The sequence below is a fragment of the Eupeodes corollae genome, chromosome 2 (genome assembly GCF_945859685.1).
Source record: "Eupeodes corollae chromosome 2, idEupCoro1.1, whole genome shotgun sequence".
NCBI lineage: Eukaryota > Metazoa > Arthropoda > Insecta > Diptera > Syrphidae > Eupeodes > Eupeodes corollae.
Window position 1 is genome coordinate 70,568,097 of NC_079148.1, and position 19,407 is coordinate 70,587,503.

Consider the following 19,407-nt stretch of genomic DNA (forward strand, 5'->3'; position numbering starts at 1 on the left):
ATCGTTGGGACTTCTGTACGTTATGGTGATACTGCATTTTGGACATTGGAACGTTGGTCGACTTGATGATAATAAATAAAATATAGAAAACTGAAAATCTATAGTTCGACTTTGTCATCTTCTTTATAATAAAAATAAAAGATAATATTTAAAAAGGTTAACACGATTCTCTCTTTTCTTTTTATTTCGTTCTTATTTGTTGGAATAATGGAGCATTCTTTATGCATAAATATATATAGATGAATATATATGTATGTATATAAGAGTAATAATATATTTATATATATAATTTATATTTTTTTTACCTTTATAAGTTGCATTTTTAAGTAATTAATTTACAGTTGCTAAGTAATAATTTTAATAGAAGATGTGGTTGTTTATTTATTGTTTTAGCTAGTTCGCATTTTATTTTAATTGTAATTGTAATTTTAGTTTTCTTCGTACAAGCTTAAAATCTCTTATTAATTGAGTAACAAATGATAAAATACATCGCTTTTTATTTATAATTTTATTTGAGATATTTAAAATGTTTGTTCAATGTTTCTTTTTATTTTTGTTTCTAACCAAATGATGTTCTATGAATTATTATAACAATTTCTTTTGTTTCTTATTTTAATTTTTTTTGTTAGTGTGCTTTTATGAAAAAGTCCCCTATTAAGCGACGAATTTTTGATCCTGACTTTTTTCGGAATGTGAATTTGTTTGTGGTTTCGAAACTTTCAGTGAATGCCAAAAGAGTCAGAAACAAAAGTCATCGATAAATGGGGAACAACAGAATACAAATAAAATCAAATTTCAATTATAAAAAAAATAGTTTTACCTACGATACATGATGCTATTACATTAAATGATACATAGCTCGATTTGTAACACGACGACGCATTTCCTCTTTTAACCTCTTTTGGTTAAACCTAAGAAGATTGGAGGGGTTCTGTAATAAATTGCTAAGCAGTTGTTAACGCAAAACTGCTGGATCTTATGGTTTCTTTAGGATGCCTCTTTGTTAGGCGTTGAAGGTTCTTCAAAATCGCCTAACAATAACGGCTCTTCTTTCTTCTCTTTATGATGACGTCGATGGTGATGCTTTTCTTTTTTATCTTTTTTCTTTTCACTTGACTCGTCCATGTTAGAAGATGTTTTTGATTTTTCTTTCTTCACTTTAATTGGGGTGCCAATGAGATTTGGACTTTCATCATCTTTGTTCTCTTTGCTTTTGGATTTTGATTTGTGTTCCTTGTGTTCTTTATCTTTTTTCTTATCTTTTTTGGTCGCACCGGTGCTGGTTGACGTTGGAGGGACGGTGTTTGCGGAGGATTCTTTTGAAGATTTTTTTGATTTTGTTTTCTTAGATGGTTCCAAGTTTTCATTCGAAGCTGTTGAGTTGTTTTCAAGTGCGGGTTTCTTGGATTTACGGGGCTTCTCGAGGTCGGGACTAAAGGGGAGATGTAGATAAGAATTTGTTGGATTTTACTTAAACTGTATTTGACTTACATATCTAGATCAATGTCTAAAGCTCGATGAGGATCATCGGGATCGAATTTGTCTTTATCTTCACTGTCAGAAAGAGCCACACCTTCTGGCATGTCTAAGGTTTTGTTGACCAACGGCATAGGTTTTGTGTCTGTTATAGGAATATTTAATTTAAAAAAAAAATATGTATTGATAAATAAAACAAATATCAATATCTACCTTCTTCCGATTCCGAAGTAGTGTAGGCAACTTTATTTTTAGATTTTTTGCTCTTTTTGGACTTTTTATGTTTTTTCTTTTCTTTGATCGGTTTGTTTTCTTCTTCTAAGTACTTATCGGAACGTTTAATAGCTGAAATAAAGTCAACAAATGTATACGATTTTTTTTAACATGTTGTTGTTTTTAATGGTCTAAAAACTTACAAAGCACTTGCAACGGAACTTCTAATGATAGTTCGGTGATTGGAATTTCATCGATATTAACATAAGCATCTGCATCATTATTCGGACTATTTAAATCACCAGTCTTCTTGTTATCATTGGACTTTAAGTAATGGGGATTATTGCTCTGTTCCAGAAGCCGTTGTTGTCGATATTTTTCAAGCTGTTCCGGGGTTAAATCATCACTTTTACGCCTCTTACTTGTTTCTCCGTCGTGATTCTTTGTAATTGCTGCAAACAGTTCCTCCTTCTCTTCATCACTCGATGAACTACTTTCCTTTTCCACTGGGGGATTTATCCATTCGTCTAAATCTAGACCATCGGGTATTGGGACTTTACGTTGTGCTTTCGGTGCCACTGGAATTAATGCACCAGCGAATAGCAATGCCATCTCCTGAACAATTTCTATAGCTAATGTTGGAATGTTAGGAACTACAGACTTTTTCGCTAAATTATTATCAACCACACAATCATCAGTGACTGTTTCAAGGCCACTTAGTATTTCTTTAGTAGTGGTGGTGGTGGTAGTGTGATTGTGGTTTGTGTTGGATTTGCTGGAAGGATGTGTGGTTTCGAATTGGGAACGCAGCATTTGGATAAGAACGCAAGCGGAGTTTGCACGTTCTTGCACCTCAATATCATTTGAACTGGAAAATTCTTGAAGTTTGGTAAGAACATGATCACAAAGCTTGAAGTAAAACAAACAAAAAAAAAACAAGTATATTAATTATTATTTATATAATTTAGCAAAATTTAATGTGAAAAAGTGACTTACTCTAACAATTCCATCAACGTCTCGGTTCTCCAAGCATGTTGTAACCAGTCTCGTGAATATTTTTATTACGTTTTGCACAAACACGCCCTTTATATGGCCTGGCACTTGTCGTGGACGCAGCAAAATATTTAGTGTACTTTCTGCATCATTGAGTTCACTGTATGCCAACAAAAAAAATATAATAAAGTCACTATGTATGGTTGTATTTCAATTGAAATAACATGCACTATAAATTTGAAGTTCATGGAAACATGCATATCAAATAAATTTTTAGTATAATTTCTTAGATACTAATTGTGAAGCTCTGTCAAAACTTTTGCTTTTTGGTTTCTAACCACTTAAAAGCGAATATAATACAAATCTTGACTTATTCCTAATTGAGCAGGCCATATTCAAACACTTGAACAAACAAGCACCTTTAAACTCAAATGAGAATTTTAGAGTACACACTGTTTCTGGGTCTATCTAGGTTAGGTTAAGGTGGCTGTTGACGGGAAAAACCAATACACTAAGAGCAATAGTTGGTCAGTTGCGGTATCACAAGGATCTTAAGGTCTACCTTACTCTTTGATCCAGTTAGAGCTAGCTATGAAGCGTTTTAGGCAATAGATGTCGAAATATCTTAGATCACTAGGATCATTGTAGTAAAAAAGTCTAAAATTTGGAGACTTTAATGGATATATTGGTCAAATTAATTTGGCAGACAAGAAGTTGTATCAGACCATCTGTGGTTTGCTTTCTTTATGGTATCACGCTTTAGATAAGTTTACAAGTAGGTAGGGGTATACCGGCTTTGCAACATTTACCAAAAGAAGGTGAATATTGCACTGCTCCGCAATCTCCGACGGTATCGGGCTGTTAGTAATTTTATTGAAACAGATTTGATGGCAGTTTGACTATCTGAGAAGATGCGCATATCGATAGTCGAAATCATGTTTTCTCTGAGCCAAAAGAGGGCTTCTTTGATGGCAAGAAGTTTTGCCTGGAACATGCTACAGTTATTGGGAAGATCGAATGAGAGACCCTAATTGAAATTGAGTCCTCTGGAGTAAACGCCTTTACCAATACTGTCATCGGTTTGTGATCCATCTGTATAAAAGCAAATTTGTTCATCTGTCAAAAGTGCCTTTTTTGCACAGAAAGACCTGGAAGGGTTGGACTCTTTTTGTTGAATTGTGCATGATGATGATTAAACATTTTATTTCTTAAAATCCAAATAAAAACAATAAGAAGAAAAGAAATAAGTGACAAAAATATTTTTATAAAAAATAGAGTTATTACCACTCTAAGAAAAAATTTACATTTATTAATTAAAATGGGTGGGGTGACCTTAAAAGAAAATTTAAAAAAGAAAGTAGAAAATAAGGAGCCAATATTTAACTTGTTTCATAACTAACAAATGAGAAGTTTGCATCCTGATAGGACGGGGGAGTCTGTTGAATACCCGACATAAGGAATTAACAAGAAATTCCATATTCTAGTTTCGAATGAAAAATGCCATAATAAATTTTAAGTAGCAGTTTGGAAGAGCAAACTTTACACAAAAAGAAGAAGTTTCTAAGAGTGCACCGAAAATATTGTCTAAGATTCTCTGTGTGGTTATAAAAACTAATTCCAGAATCAATTATTATACTTGAATTCATTAATTGTTTCTAATTTAAAGCATTTATCACTACAGCTCATAGAATCCGTAAATGTTATGGAAGTAACCATAGGATTACAGGTGCAGTTAAAAAGCTTGAATTTGAATTTTGGACACTCAGTAAAGTGGAAAAAGAGATCAGCATTAACAATATTTCTGCCATACAAACTGAAAAACATTGTCTTGGTTTTAGAACTTATTATCAATTTGTGCTCTGCAAACCAGATTCTTAACAAGCCGAAATCCCAATTTATATCCGATATAAGATTCAGACAACTATCTGTATCATACGAAAAACAAACATCATCTGCAAAGGCTGTCAGAGAACCCTTAAAAGGCAAACTGAATAAAGAATTAATGTATACCAAAAAAAGTATTGGTCCTAAAACCGAACCTTTTGGGACTCCCAAATCGAATGTCTTTATATCACTCTTAATACCATCAAATTTCACTCTTTGGGCTCTTCAATTTAAATAAGATCTGAACCAATCACTAATGAATCCTCGAAACCCAGCACTTTCAAGCTTGCTAATCAAAATTTCGTGATTAACCATGTCAAAGGGTTTTGATATGTCAACAAACAATCCGGCTGTATTCTTTTCTCTATTAAGCCTTACAACTATTTGAGAACAGAAATGTAACAACGCATCTTTGGTTGATTTATTGCTTTGAAAACCAAACTGAATATCACTGAAAAATTTTGTTCTCTTTAAAAAGCTCACCATTCTATTTTTTTACAGCTTTTTCAAAAATCTTACTTATCGAGGGCAAGAGTGATATAGGCCTATAGTTGCCCAGATCATTAGTTGCTTCTTTTAATTTGTTTTTAAAATAGTTATCACGACAAATAGGAATTTCCTTCTTTAATTCAACACAAATTTTCTTATATTTAGTTTTTAAATTCTGACTGCTGTTGCGTTTTAAACACTTTTGTCTTAATTTGTTTTTATACTTCACTTTTTTAAGCAAACTATACGTAATTCACGGCTTTAAACGCATATTAGACTTTTTCGGAACGATATCAAAAGAAGCATCAGAAATGTATCTACAAAGGATATCAATAAATATGTCATACGATTTGGAAGGATCACTCTCGGCAAAAACTTCTTCCCAAAACTCAAAAGACAAATTAGTTATAAGCCTACTAAAATCGATATTTTTAATCAAATTTCGGGGACTAAAATCAGAGCAAATACTTTCTTCCCCTATATCAATAAGAATTCCAGTCATGGAATGATCAGTTATTCTGAGGTCAAAAACACACTTTTCACAGGAACTGATTGAAGGAGCGAATCGGCCATAAATATGATCAAGACAAGTTCCAGATCTCGGTCTTGTTATCTCTTTAATAAACGAAACAAGTTCATGAGAAGCTAACAAATCAAGATAAAATGCCACGAACTCACTACTTTTTAAAGTATCGATATTCAAATCACCTACAATTAACAAATTATTTGATTTCTCACTATCCAAGAAAGTTGAAAATTCTTCCATAAAAACTGTACTGTTAAATATATGAAGTCTATAAATACATAATATATAAAAGATTTGTTTATTAATTTTGACGGTAATTTTCAAAACATACGCACTTTGAAAATCTAATTTCAAAACTTCAATAACATCTAAAGCTTGATTTACAAAACAACCAACACCTCCGGCTGCATAATTCTCATTTGCATTCAGATAGAAATCATAACCTGGCAACCCATAATCATTTTTCTCACAATCATAAATCCAAATTTCTGAGACAACAACAATGTCTGGAATACACATAAAAGAATCTATATGGGAAACAAGACTCGCGAAATTCTCTCCTAAACTTCTGATGTTTTGATGAATAACAAATAATTTTTTGAAAGAGTAAGTTACCATATGATGTTCAAATGGTAGACATGTGCATTCAAGAGGACACAAGCGTCCACAGGTTTTTCTTAAAACCAACCTCTGTCTATCAACTCCTACTCTCACCTCCACGTGGTGAACATCGGGTGCCTAGTACCTCAACTGGAGATTGGGTTCCAACCCCAGTGGAAAGTTGTTGGGGGCAGCAAACGAGAGAGGTGGGGAGAGGTGTTTCCACTAAGGCACCTCTCCTTATCCAGACGGCAGCGGGGGAATTCCCGAAATGGAATCAACGGTGGCGTCTACAGTTCCAGTAAGGTTGAACTACTTAGTGAACACCTTATAGGGCTTCTTCGACTTATTCGGAGCCCAGGAGGAGCGGTAAGGAGCGGTTTTATCCGGCTCCCATCCTTGGAGTTATACTTAGGATCTGGCCCTCCAGGTTGGCGGTTGTGCCGTCGGTGTGACTTCCTGGACACGTAAAAGCTTTCATAGTTCCGAAGCACCAACAAGCCTCGGATACGGACGGATTTACTGTTGACAACCAACGCAAACGAATTAAGGACAACGAACTTCGGATATGCACGTGGAATGTTAGGTCCCTTAACAGACCACGTGCGGCCGAAGAATTAGCGGAGGCCCTAGAACGATATAAAGCAGATATCACCGCCATCCAGGAAATACGATGGGATGGGCCGGGAAAAAAGAGGATGAAAAACTGCGATATCTACTATGGTGACTGCTACCACGAAAACCAACAGCGCTTATTTGGATGCGGATTCGTCATCGGAGCCAGACTTAGGCAAGAAGCCTTGAGCTATAGGTGCATCAATGAGCGCCTCATGACCATACGCATCAAGGCTAAATTCGGCAACATTAGCCTGATATGCGCGCACGCCCCCACAGAAGAGGAAGACGACAACACCAAAGATATGTTCTTTGAGCTCTTAGACAAAACATATGAGCAGTGCCCTAGCTACGATATTAAAATAGTCCTGGGCGATTTTAATGCCAAGCTAGGAAGGGAAGACATCTTTGGTGGAATAATCGGGAAGAACAGCCTGCACGACAACACTTCCGACAATGGATTCTGGCTCATAGATTTTGCTGCGGGACGAAACGTCATGGTAGCAAGTACGCATTTTCCACACCTCAACATCCACAAAGGAACTTGGACTTCTCCAGATCAATCTACCGTCAACCAGATTGAACATATTGCGATCGACGCCAGACACGCTTCCAGCATTATGAATGTACGAACTTTCCGAGGAGCTAACATCGACTCGGACCACTACCTCGTTGTAGCCAAGGTAGTACTTCGGATTTCCAGACCCAAGGCAAAACAGGGAGGTGCTGGGAGAAGATACAACGTCGAACGGCTACAATCGCCAGAGATCGTAAAATCCTTTTCCGACGAGTTACAAGTAACCTCTCTCGAAGTTCTCTGCTTTCAACACAATGTATCGAAAACCAGTGGCAGCATTGCCAAGATGCAATCAGAGAAGCCGCCTCTGATGTGCTGGGTTTCAAACAGAGACCAACAAGGAATCCCTGGTTTGATGAGGAATGTCGGCAGGCAAATGCAGCCAAAGGCGCTGCATAGAAGGACGAGAGCTGCTCATGAGCTCTATGAGCAGAAGAGGCGAGAGGAACGCCGACTTCTCAGAAGGAAAAAGAGAGGGCATGAGAAGCGTGTGGTCGAAGATGAAGAAAAAGCAGGAATGAGGTTCGAAAGTTTTATGAACATGTGAAACGAAATTCACAGGCACATAAACCTAGAACCGAAGGCTGCAAAGACGAAAGTGGAAACATCATAGTCAATGCTGAGTATATGGAAGGACCACTTCTGCAGACCGTATAACGGCGATGAAGAACTGTATTCCGCTGTCAGGCAGGATGACCCATTCGATATAGACGACGAAAGCCAACAATCCCATCCTCCCGACTTAGACGAAGTAAAGATTGCCATATCTAAGTTGAAGTCTTATAAAGCCGCTGGAGCGGATGGCTTGAATGCCGAGCTCTTTAAAGCAACTGGGGATAAGCTGGTTAGGAGCATGCACCAACTTATCTGCAAGATATGGTCGGAAGAAAACATGCCCGATGAAAGGAACGTCAGTATTGTTTGCCCGATCCTGAAAAAAGGAGACCCTCTAAACGGCACCAACTATAGAGGAATAAGTCTACTTAACATCGTCTATAAAATCTTCTCTGCCGTAACATGTTAACGTCTAAAGCCCATCGTCAACAACCTGATAGGTCCTTATCAGTGTGGTTTTAGACCAGGAAAGTCCACAGTTGATCAAATATTCACATTACGGCAGATCCTGGAAAAAACTCAAGAACACCAAATCGAAACCCACCATCTTTTCATCGATTTCAAGGCCGCATATGACAGCATCTACAGGGACGAGCTGTATAGAGCCATGTCTAGTTTTGGCATCCCTGCCAAACTCATCAGTTTGTGCGGATGACCATGGAGAATTCACGCTGCTCCATAAAGGTTGGAAACAACTTAACAGAACCTTTTGATGTCAAAAAAGGCTTTAGACAAGGTGATGCGCTGTCATGCGATTTTTTTAACATCGTGCTTGAAAGAATAGTGCAGAGCTCACACGTCAACACTAGAGGCACTATCTTTCAAAAGTCTGTCCAATTACTGGCATATGGTGATGACATTGACATAATCGGAAGAACTAAGCGTGATGTCAATGGGGCTTTTGTGAGTATTGAGGCAGAAGCGGCAAAAATGGGTTTAACGGTTAATGAGGGCAAAACAAAGTACATGTTGTCGTTTAGAAAGGACATACAACACCGACGTTTTGGTCAAAACGTCACAATCGACAGACGTAACTTTGAGGTAGTCAAGGACTTCGTCTACCTAGGCTCCGCTGTAAACGCAGAAAACAACACCAGCGCTGAGATCAAACGCAGAATAACTCTTGCTAACCGCTGTTTTTTTCTACTAAGAAAGCAATTGAGTGGTAAAGTCCTCTCTCGAGGGAACAAAGTGTTGCTATATAAGACCCTTATCATCCCCGTCCTGCTATACGGTGCAAAAGCATTGACCATGCAAAAGCATTGAAAAGCATTCCATGAGAAGATGGAACGACGAACTGTACGGGCTGTACAGCGACGTAGACTTAGCCAGAAGAGTAAAAGTCCAACAACTAAGATGGCTGGGTCACGTAGAGCGCATGGAAACCAATGCTCCGGCCCGGAAAGTCTTCGAATCCGCACCCACAGGACAGCGCAGTAGAGGAAGACCGCGGATCAGGTGGCGCGCACAAGTGGAAGGTGACCTCACCCAACTTGGAGCGCGAAATATGGATTGCTACAATAAAAACTGCCAAGAGGGTGCTAATAATAATCCTCTATTTGCCTGTTTCGGACCCTGTGGTAATCTTTACCATGCAAAATGCGTTGGTTCAACCAACGCTTTCATTGAAAAAATAGCCAATTCTAAATTTGCTTACTGGTACTGTCACGACTGCCGTAAGCTCTCTGTATCTCAACTAGCTTTTAAGATGTCTTCTTTTAAGGCTGACATTTTAAAACTTTCTAAAGATTTTGAAGAGCTAGTGAAGTCTTTCAACACTGCAGTTTGCAAATTAAATGCATACTCTGTAACCAATATCATGGTCGATAGTTCTACTTCGACTAATGATTTGGCACAGCCTATTCCCATTACTTTCTGTTTTACATGTGAAGATATTCTCGCCCAATCAGGTTCTGGTGTTAATAACGCAGAAAGTGTACCTGAGAAACAAAAGAAAAAGTCTAAGAAAAGAAGCCGAGAAAACTCTGAACCTGCTAGAAATTCTACCCCACCATCAAAAAGAACAAATGTAAACATCACTCCAATACCTACAGATCCCACCGGAACTCCCAATATGCCTCAAATTGTTGCCTCAGATTTAGCTTCAAATAGTGACACCGTTACAGGAACTGTAATAAACAACGTCTGGACCCAGTTACTACGCCAGAAGATATAACTTCCCACTTAGTATCTACCAAGAGCTTACCTTGCAGCTCATCTATCAGGTGTACTAAGATCAGTAAACCAAAAAGCATTGTTTCCTCTTTTAAATTAATAACGAATCCCACTTACTTTGATTCTATTTGCAACCCAAATATATGGCCAGCAGAGACTTTAGTCAAAGAATTTACCCAAAGTCAAAAACAGGGTGTTTCTTTGAAAAACAAATCAAAAAACTTAACAGGCTTACGCTCTTCTACCAAAACGTAAGGGGACTTCGTAGCAAGACTACTGACATTTTTCTTAACTCCCAATCATTTCCACACGACGCGACGTATTCGTTTTGACAGAAACGTGGCTTAATTCAAGCTTTTCCGACACAGAACTTTTTAGTCAAGAGTTCGAAGTTTACAGAAAAGATCTTCATGTTGGTAATGCAAAGGATTTAGGTGGATGTGTTCTCATAGCGGTAAAAAATACATATTTTTCTTCTTCTGTATCTTTTTCATTTGTATTATCAATTGAACTGGTATGTGTAAAGATAATGGTACAGACTAAGACTTTTTTCATTTTACATTCCTCCAAAAAGTTTGGAGTCTGTTTATAACGATCTCTCCTTGGCATTAGACTATCTTATAAATTTGTCCCAATTTGTATCAAAAAGATCGAAAAGAAGGGTTATGTAGTCGACGGTATTAGATAAACAGAAGAATTTGATCTTAATAATGGAGTTAACAATATTATTATTGATCCAATGTGATGAAGCTTTAAACATCTAAAGATCTATCTAAAATAATGCCAAAAATCACCTTGAAAATTCACCAACAATAAATGCGGCAGCATACAGCACCTCATACATTGAATCGCTTTGCGATGTAATTGCAAATGTATCTAACAAACTACTCATTTCATTAACTGCAAACTGTCTTACAACTGGTACCCGAATGGCAACATCTAAAAGTTGTTCAGCAATAAGACCACCTACAAAAGAAAAACAAACAAACAGAGTATATTAAAACTATGATTTATTTTTTGTTTTAGACAAAATTCTTACCATGTTTTGAACCAGCTTCCAGTGTTATCAATTCAACCAAAACCGTTAGATACCATTCGAAGTTCGTAACATAAAGATACGAACTTTGCGAACAAATTTCAATCACTTTAAAAAGCAGTTCATCTCGGTAAACTGAGCCCTCGGCCCGTTCCATATGGCCAAGAAGCCTTTTAACAATTTCCATGAGATTCTTCTTTGAGACCATGCCATATAACAGATCCAAAGCTCGCAGTCTAATTGATTCATCTTTGTCGTCCAAACACGCCAAAATCAAATCCTTGTGTGATTGAACACTCTTTGGATGTGTCTTAAGGATTTTCGACATCGCCAGGAGACCTAAGTATTTTACTAAAAACCGAAGATAATTAATAAATTAGCCAAATTACATTCTATTTTAAAATTTAGATTACTCACAATTTTGATCAGAATCTTCGATTAGGATACGCAGTTTCTGGACACACAGTTGAATTGAGGCACTATGATTTGGCATACCGCTGCTTATGCTTATTAAAACAGCAATTACCGTATTTATACATTCATAAAGAAGACTCATCGCCGACGTACTAAAGGGACATAATTGAGACAAATATTAAACTTATTCTTCGAACCAGCTCATAACTAGCAAAAAGCATTTAGAAACAAATTTTAATTTACAAAAACAAAAAAAAAACAATGAAAATCACATCTAATTTGAGCGCTTAAAATAATAATAAAAACACACAATTATATTATAATTAAAAAAAAACTTAAAATAAATAAATCAAAATCAAAGTCAAAATAAAAATGTATGAGAGTTCACAAAACTTGCCTATGGATTAGATTTGTGAGAGGTTCTATTAATTTCTTTCCTAGCCGGGGTTCTAAAGGAGTTAAAGCGCCAAACTGCAAATGCAAGAGAAAAAGAAAGAAGCAAAATAAAATAATAAATTTGTACACATTGTTATTTTGTTTTCTTTTTTTTTTTGTTTGTTTCTTTGTTATTTTTATAATGAATGTGTGTGAGAGATAGATAGAAAAATATTTGGTGGAGGTTTTAAATCATTTGGAAAATATTGTGATTAGGACCCCTACTGTTTTTAAATGACGAACAAAACCCTACATTTAGCTCTCTAAATCATGTTCATTGTCGAATTCGTAAATGTGAAAAGTTTTGCAAAGCTTCAAAATTTAAAATTCTGTTCTATTTGCAATTATAGTTTTTATTTGTTCTCATTTTAAAACGCCTCCCAGCAATGATATCAAATTTGAACAAGAGTTTTGCGTATATCATACATTTACGAGCTCGAACTATATCTCAGTGTGCCGTGATTGGTGAACTTGGGGTTAACATACATGAAACTCATTTCTAAGTTGTGGAAGTATTTTTAAAAAGTTATGTTAGCAAATTTTGTTCAAATAACTAAATGTCTATGAGCGTTATATTACAACGTCTAAGATCAATCGGATTCAATGAACCTCAATCGATCGTGCGTTTAAGAACTATATAAGATTAAGGCCCGTTTGCTGATACTCTTCTTAAATCTGTGCCATAACTAAGTACATCTTAAATTCTAAGTATAACATAATTTATTTTTGGTTGTCAGAAAATTTTTATGTTCCACTTTACTAAGTTACACATAAAATGAAACGTAGCTAACTTCGCTTAGATGTAAAATGTCAAAAAATTCAAATTGTGTAAACGTATGTGTGATATTTCAAAAACGGTAAATTTATGAATAGATTGTAAGACGCTTTGTGTTTGTTCAAAAGTTATTAATAATGGCTGACAAAAAAGGACAAGAAATCCCAATTTTTCTCTAAAAGAAAAGCGATCACTTTTAGAATGTGCTTATGAAGAAAAAGCAATAATTGAAAATAAAAAAACAGATGGAGTTACGGGGAAGGAAAAAGAAACAGCTTGGGAGAGAATAGCATCGAATTTTAATTCCCATTCGGATTCAGCATGCTACAGGACCGTCGAAGCACTCAAAAAATTTTTCCAAGGCTATAAAAAAGAAATTAGGAAGGTGGCCGCAGACGAAAAAATGTCCAGAATCCAGATTGGAGGTGGCAAGGCCATAAATGTACGCGATGAAAACTTTGATCTTGCCATATCCATTATGAATCCAAAAACAATAACTGGATATGAAAACATTTTTGATGGTGATGGTGCAGATGAGTTGTTCGAAAATGAACCCGGAACCAGTACAAACATTGTAAGAAGAATATTTTGTTGGTTTTTATTAACTTTATTATGTATGTATTTTTTGAAATTACAGATTGAAGAAAGGCAGTATGATGAACCAATTAAGGATTGGGGAAAATACAAACCTAGTCAATTGAGAAACCCGATACATCCAAAATTAAAGAGAAGTCATGAGAATATATCTGATGAGCAGGAAGTTATTTATAAAATATTGATGACAATATCCCAAAAACTAGCATTCTTATGTCCAAAGGATTTAAAAAGCAGTTTGACAATTCAACCACAAAAACAGAAAATAAAAGTAACTGGTGTGGAAGGCGCAGACCAGTTGCTTCAACATTACCTAGCAGCAAAATAACCGAGCAATATTCACAGCTATCGGGAATAAAAATTGAGCTTGCTAAGCTTCAATATGATACCCAAAAAAAGGAAGCGACTCAAAAAAAATATACAGCCTCTATTGAACACGAGTTAAGAAAACGTTTTTTGGAAATGGATATAGAAATAAAGACAGAATTTCTTAAAAAAATCAAAAGTGATTCGTTCAGAATGTGTGAGACATGTAGTACCTATCCTTAAGGACTTGGGAAACCTTAATCCCAAATAATAAACATTTTAATACTACATTCTCAAAAAAAATTCTTATACCTATGGATATGTAATTCCAAGGGTACATAATTCATATTTCTTTAATTTTTATTCTGTTTTAAAATGAAATTTATGTTTTTGTTTTGTGCAAGAATTGCATGTATTTTATTTTGTTTGTTATGCTTAAGTTACGTGTTAATAAAAATGAAGTTTGAATTAAATTATGTTCTTTCAAATTATCTCTACGATTTTACAACCTTCTGAAATAGTTGTTTATCAGGTCTTTGCGTTTTTGCATCCCGCCGTTCGATGAAGTTTGGTTATCGTTTCCATTCTGCGAAATATTAGTGCATGAGATCTCTCCTGAATTAATTGCGTTTTGAATGTCTTCTGGGTCAAAATCTACGCTTTCAGGAGGTTCTAATGACACACCATTGTATCGAAGTATGTTGTGCAAAACACATGTTGCCACAATAATTATCAATGTCGTCTTTAATTGTAGACGACAGCCGTATGCCAGTACAGGAAACCGTCTTTTCAATATTCCAAAGGATTTTTCTATAGGACCTCTTGTTCGTATTTGAGACTCATTATAAAGTTGTTCTTTTCCTGCTCTTTTGATTTAATTCCACGAAATTCATTATTTTATAAACTTTCTTGTTTCGGATTATCCTCAAAGGTCATCAGAATCCTTCAACAGCTTTATGAGAACACAACATGTCGGGTGTGGGATCAAACATCGTTGTCGGAGTACTTCTTGGTTAGCCAGGGCGTAAAGCAAGGGTGCTTGTTAAGCCCACTTCTATTTGCTCTTTATCTGAATGACCTTCATGAAGACTTACCCGGTGGGGTGTTTGTTGCGAATATGGTGATTAAGATTTTACTTTATGCAGATGATCTCGTCTTGCTCTCTAACTGCCCTGCTGATTTGCAACTTATGATTGATCATCTTTTTAAGTATTGCTCCCTTTGGGGCCTGAAAATCAACTTAAACAAGTCAAAGATAGTTGTTTTCCGTGATGGTGCAAGAATTTCGAAGAATCTTAAATGGAATTATGGAGAGAACCCCATTGAAATAAAGGGTGATTTTTTTGAGGTTAGGATTTTCATGCATTAGTATTTGACAGATCACGCGGGACGGGATTTCAGACATGGTGTCAAAGAAAAAGATGCTCAGTATGCTTTGACATTTCATCATGAATAGACTTACTAACGAGCAACGCTTGCAAATCATTGAATTTTATTACCAAAATCAGTGTTCGGTTCGAAATGTGTTTCGCGCTTTACGTCCGATTTATGGTCTACATAATCGACCAAGTGAGCAAACAATTAATGCGATTGTGACCAAGTTTCGCACTCAGTTTACTTTATTGGACATTAAACCAACCACACGAATGCGTACAGTGCGTACAGAAGAGAATATTGCGTCTGTTTCTGAGAGTGTTGCTGAAGACCGTGAAATGTCGATTCGTCGCCGTTCGCAGCAATTGGGTTTGTGTTATTCGACCACATGGAAGATTTTACGCAAAGATCTTGGTGTAAAACCGTATAAAATACAGCTCGTGCAAGAACTGAAGCCGAACGATCTGCTACAACGTCAAATTTTCAGTAAATGGGCCCTAGAAAAGTTGGCAGAAAATCCGCTTTTTTATCGACAAATTTTGTTCAGCGATGAGGCTCATTTCTGGTTGAATGGCTACGTAAATAAGCAAAATTGCTGCATTTGGAGTGAAGAGCAACCAGAAGCCGTTCAAGAACTGCCCATGCATCCCGAAAAATGCACTGTTTGGTGTGGTTTGTACGCTGGTGGAATCATTGGACCGTATTTTTTCAAAGATGCTGTTGGACGCAACGTTACGGTGAATGGCGATCGCTATCGTTCAATGCTAAAAAACTTTTTGTTGCCAAAAATGGAAGAACTGAACTTGGTTGACATGTGGTTTCAACAAAATGGCGCTACATGCAACACAGCTCGCGATTCTATGGCCATTTTGAGGGAAAACTTCGGAGAACAATTCATCTCAAGGAATGGACCGGTAAGTTGGCCACCAAGATCATGCGATTTGACGCCTTTAGACTATTTTTTGTGGGGCTACGTAAGCTGCATTTGCATTTGTAAGCTGTCCACAATTCCTACATTGCTCGAAAGTTTACTAAAGACCAAACTGGATTTTTTCGTAAAAGAACATGTAAGTGATGCCCAACATGGTCAACTGTCACTAATCTCGCATGTTTTTTCTCTTTCGTTATTAATTGTATAGAAAGTCAAAGTCAAGTAGACGCTATCTACACGGATTTTAGTAAGGCATTTGATTCTGTATGCTACAACATTCTGCTTCATAAGCTTCATAACTTGGGGATTCACTCTAATCTTTTTTAACTGTAAGAGTACAAAAAGTAAAACTTGACAATCAAACCTCGAGATCTATTAAATGTACCTCAGAAGTTCCATAGGACAGTCTTCTTGGTCCACTATTATTTATAATCTTTATCGATGATATGTTCAAAAACATAAATTTCAGCCAATGTCTCATATATGCTGATGGTCTTAAATTATTTTTAAAAGTGAATTACATTTATGATTGCCTTAATCTCCAAATAAACCTCGATCATTTATCAAACTGGTGTTTGGTTAACTGTCTTAAATTTAATGTCAAGAAATATCTGTCTCTAGGAAACTCACTACTTATGAGTTTGCGTATTCTCTCGATCGTATTTCTCTACAGAGAACTGGTAAAGGATTTGGGTGTATCCTTTGATTCCAAGTTAACATTTGTTCCGCACGTGGAAGCTATTGTCGCTAAAGCCAACTCTATGATTGGTTTCTTGAGTATGCGGATTTATTGAAATAACATGCAAAGATAAAAAGATTCTACTGGCTTCAGCATATAAAATAAATAAATTGGGTGGCGCAACAGCCCATGAAGAACCAGGGCCTAGTAACTTACAACTCTCAACCATTCCTGTGTGCGAGTAATGTTGTCAGGAATGGAGGGGACCTACAGTTTATATGCCGATTCCGAACGGCTAATTTGAGAAAGCACATTCTCATGACAAGAGTTACTCTCGGAGAATTTGTCAATTCCTCGCAAGAGGCAGTACCCGTGAAAAGACTTTAGATGACATAGCCAGGGATCGAACCCAAGACCTCTGGCATGACAGTCCAACGCACTAACCATCATGCCACGGGTACTGCCTTCAGTATAAATAAACACATTGATACAACACCATTACTAACCAAATTGTATGAATTGGCCTATATTTCGCCTTATATTATTTTAAGTGGAGATTTTAACAGCAACCTTCTTTTAGAATCTAAACGACCTACTTACATCATTGGAAGCAGAGGGTTTCAAGGTGATTGCCTATGCTGACGACGTTGCAATATCCGTATCTGGGAAGCACCCCCAAGTTCTCTCGGAACTCCTACAAAATGCCTTAAACAGGCTAACTAAATGGGCTAAGCAATGTGGATTGGAAGTCAATCCACACAAAACAGAATTAATACTCTTTTCGAGAAGATATAAAATTCCTCAGATTAGCCACCCAAGATTGGAGGAATACCATTAAGCTTTTCCGACCAAGCTAAATATTTAGGCCTCATTTTAGACAAAAAACTAAATTGGAATGCAAATATTGATGAAAGAGTCTACTGTATCGCTTTTTACTTGTAAAAAGGCCATAGGATCAAAATGGGGATTCTCCCCAAAAATAACCCACTGGCTATACACTTCGGTAATCAGACCGATACTCATTTATGGAGCTGTCATATGGTGGACCGCACTGGACAATATGGTTAATCTAAATAAGCTCATCAAAGTCCAGCGGTCAGCAGGTATGTGCATCACAGGATCACTTCGTTCAACACCAACCGCAATCACTGGAAGTGCTTTTAAACCTAACACCACTTGACATCTTCTCCAAAAAGGTGGCAGCCAACTCATGTGTGAGGCTTAGAGCCACCTCTCAATGGACCAGTAACAATACTGGACATACAACTATTCTATACAGTTTCATATCTATCCCAGATCGCTTAGACTATACCACCCCAAAAATGGTATTCGGTAAAAGCTTCCATGTGTCCATCACTTCAATATCCTCCTAGGAAGAAGAGAGACCCCTGGAGGACGATGCGGTACACTTCTATACAGACGGTTCAAAGACCGATCACGGAGTTGGAAGTGGTATCTTTTCGGAACAACTGAATCTCAGTCTATAGACTTCCCAATCAATGTAGTGTATTCCAGGCAGAAGTAATGGCGATTAAAGAAGCAGTATCCTGGCTCAAAGAAAACGTTTTATCTTGTAAGGATATACGAATCTTCTCAGACAGCCAAGTCGCTCTTAAATCTCTCGCGTCTGTCTCCACAAACTCTCAAACAGTCCACGATTGTCGATCATCTCTGAATGAGGTACGGAACAGTTTAACATTCACCTCATTTGGGTGCCGGGCCACAGAGACATTCCGGGAAATTACAAAGCCGATGAGCTCGCCAAAAACGGAACACTTCTGCCTCATGTTAGACAAAAACATAACATAGGAACACCACTTGCTACATGCAAATATCTTCTCAAACAATGTGCTCTAGAAACAACAAATGCTTGATGGTCACAGAGTACCACTTGCCTAGCAACCAAGCAAATATGGCCAAGTATTGACTTAAAACGGTCAAAAGGCTTGATATCACTGAGCAGACAAAGTAAAAGCTCTAGTATTGGAGTAATAACGGGACACTGCCTCATAGAAAGACATGCTCTGAGGCTAGGGGTCTACACAAATGACTTCTGTAGAAGCTGCATGGACTAAGATGAAGAGGAAACAGTCCAACACCTTCTATGTACATGTCCAGCACTCTCCATTAGAAGGAATAACTTTCTCGGTAATCCCTTCTTCGATAACATCAGTGAACTGGCAACGATTGACACAAAATGTCTCTCTAACTTTATCAAAAGTACGAAATGGTTTGATTAAGTTCATTACTCTCCCATGAGTAACCTCATTAGTGGTATCAGAATGGACCCTTGAGGTCTACGTGCGTCAATGACACCTGGACAGCCACTCCAACCTAACCTTCTTTTAGAATCTACTTTTTCTACATCCAAACACATCCACTACTACTCACTTTACCAAGGACACAAGTAGCCTTCTTGATGTATTTTTTGTTAGTGAATTGAGCAAAGTTCTTTACTTTAACCAACTTTCTGCATCCTGTTTTTCACATCATGACCTATTGCACTTAACTTACCAGTGCGAACCTCTTGTTTCAAGCAGCAGTTATTGCTTTAGAGACTTTAAAAGCATTAATTATAACCAACTAGAAAATGACTTAAGATCAGTTGAATTGTCTTGAGTTTTCTTTATGGAGTCTGTCGACGACCAAGTTTCTTTTATTGAAGGAAACATTAGATCTCTTTTCAATATTCATGTCTGT

At 36.9% G+C, this 19,407-nt stretch overlaps 1 protein-coding gene across 1 annotated transcript in view; it reads right to left on the minus strand.

Moving 5' to 3' along the window:
* Positions 1-373: 373 nt before the first annotated feature.
* The window catches only part of LOC129945567 (AP-3 complex subunit delta), a 35,199-nt gene continuing 16,165 nt past the window's right edge, over positions 374-19,407 (minus strand). Inside the window, exons 7-15 of the mRNA XM_056055376.1 lie at positions 12,011-12,084; positions 11,617-11,765; positions 11,203-11,550; positions 10,958-11,129; positions 2,686-2,842; positions 1,893-2,598; positions 1,690-1,821; positions 1,492-1,621; positions 374-1,432 (exon numbers count right to left, since the gene is read on the minus strand). Of these exons, the coding sequence (XP_055911351.1) occupies positions 988-1,432; positions 1,492-1,621; positions 1,690-1,821; positions 1,893-2,598; positions 2,686-2,842; positions 10,958-11,129; positions 11,203-11,550; positions 11,617-11,765; positions 12,011-12,084 (2,313 nt within the window). The 3' untranslated portion in view covers positions 374-987. The remainder of the gene's footprint in view (positions 1,433-1,491; positions 1,622-1,689; positions 1,822-1,892; positions 2,599-2,685; positions 2,843-10,957; positions 11,130-11,202; positions 11,551-11,616; positions 11,766-12,010; positions 12,085-19,407) is intronic.